Here is a 1,797-nt window from a genome sequence, read left to right as displayed (position 1 = left end):
ATATTTTTCATAAAGTCTTCTTATAAGCAGATATCCTTAAACTCTGTAATTTTAGCACAAGGTAATGGTGCAAAAGTCTTGGTCTTTTCATTAATACAGCATTGTTCTGTACTTAGCAGTTCTAGTGACCTACTGACCGTCAGCGCACCATCTTCATAGGAAATACGATTTCTAAATGTTTTTTATTTATGATAGTAAAAAGAATTATAAAATGTTTTAAAACCTTTAAAAGAGAAAAATGCATTGCTGTTTCACCAGGTCTAATTGGTACCTACTTGTGGCTGTCTTCCTTTAGGACTGTGGTTGACTTTTTTCTGGTGATAACACAGTTGGGATTCTGCAGTGTTTATATTGTCTTCTTAGCTGAAAATGTGAAACAAGTGAGTATTTTTATCCAGTTAGCAAATAAAATCATTTTCTTCGAATGCCCCGTGTACAACATCAGGTGTGTTGTGGGAAAGCCATCGTGCACGATCCTCCTGTGTAGGTTTGCCTTGCTTTTGCAAGTTTGATGTCTGCTGTTGCTGTTTTGCTCTAATATCAATAATGCCTGCTTTTGCAGCTCTGAACATGACATATTACTTTGTGTTACTTCAAATTCAGATCTCAAAAGCATATTCAGAGAGATTTGAGAACATGTTCTTTACATTGATGTGTCATGTGTATATGTATATACATGTATTTATGCATATATTTATATTTATACTTATATGTAGGCTTAACCAGTAGCCTAAAAATGACCTTAAAAAGTAAACATTCGTTACTAAAATTTGACAAATATTTCATTGTTAAAAAGGTACTCTGTAAAAAATATGTAGTTTTTGTGATTTTTTTCCATACTATGAAGGTTTCCTTTTGTTTTTATTTTTTATTTTTTTATTTTATTGAGAAACAAATATCAATGAGACACTTTCCAAGCTGATTAATAGGACATTTTAAATAATAATACATTACACATTGTTATCTTCTCAGTGGTCATCCACAGCACAAGAAGCAGCCAGGGCATCCCGTCCAAACACTACTACTACAAGTCCTTCCTCTCACTGAACCAAGCGAAAGCAGCTGTACATCTATTTTAACTATTCTGTATATACCAATACAAAATGGTCCTTCCTCTGTGTCCCCCCTCTCCAGTCCTGTCAGAGGTGGGTATTCTTTTGGCATCTAAATATTATAGGTGCTTGAATTCAGCAGAACAATCCAACATAGTCCAGTAGTCCACAATAGTAGTGGGTTGTCTGCAGAAGTTGTTGACTAGAGCCTTTTACAACACAGCATATTAATATGGCTTTACTTTATATACTCCGTTTCTATATTTTTCTGCTGGATGGTTAAGACCAAGATAAGGCAAGACCTATGTAAGAAGAAATGTAACTTTTGTATCTGATAAAGTCAGTCAAGTCCCCTCAGGATTTATGCTATAACCCTCTACTGCAGTTTGTAGATCCTTTGTCAGTGTCAGCCATGTGGATGAGTCATGGGTAATGCTAGACCAATTTGCTCTCTGTGAATACCTGAAAGAAAGTTTTCTCTCCATGTGACTCTCCCCACGCACACTATACATCATCAATCACGTTCCTCTGTGGCTCCATAATCTCCTTGATCAGAAAATTTGGGGCACAACTGAGTTACGTGATGTTACAGTACGGGTTATCCTATGTCCTCAGTCTTCACTGACCTTGAAAGGCGAGGGAAAAAATGTTGGTGGACCTTGTAGCCCTTCCTTTGCTCCAATTTCTGATCTGCAAACTTAGGTTGTTAACCCTCCAGAAGAGAAGCTTATTATTACCCTGCAAC

The 1,797-nt window shown here is 36.4% G+C and overlaps 1 protein-coding gene across 1 annotated transcript in view; it reads left to right on the top strand.

Annotated features, from left to right (window-relative positions):
• Slc36a4 (solute carrier family 36 member 4) overlaps positions 1 to 1,797 on the top strand; it is a 42,181-nt gene that overhangs the window by 9,813 nt on the left and 30,571 nt on the right. The window contains exon 5 of the mRNA XM_012517732.2: positions 296 to 380. Coding sequence (XP_012373186.1) covers positions 296 to 380 — 85 coding nt within the window. The remainder of the gene's footprint in view (positions 1 to 295; positions 381 to 1,797) is intronic.

Source organism: Octodon degus, unplaced genomic scaffold (assembly GCF_000260255.1).
Source record: "Octodon degus isolate 3935 unplaced genomic scaffold, OctDeg1.0 scaffold00209, whole genome shotgun sequence".
In the NCBI taxonomy this organism is placed as follows: domain Eukaryota; kingdom Metazoa; phylum Chordata; class Mammalia; order Rodentia; family Octodontidae; genus Octodon; species Octodon degus.
This window is presented reverse-complemented; position numbering and strand designations above follow the sequence as displayed.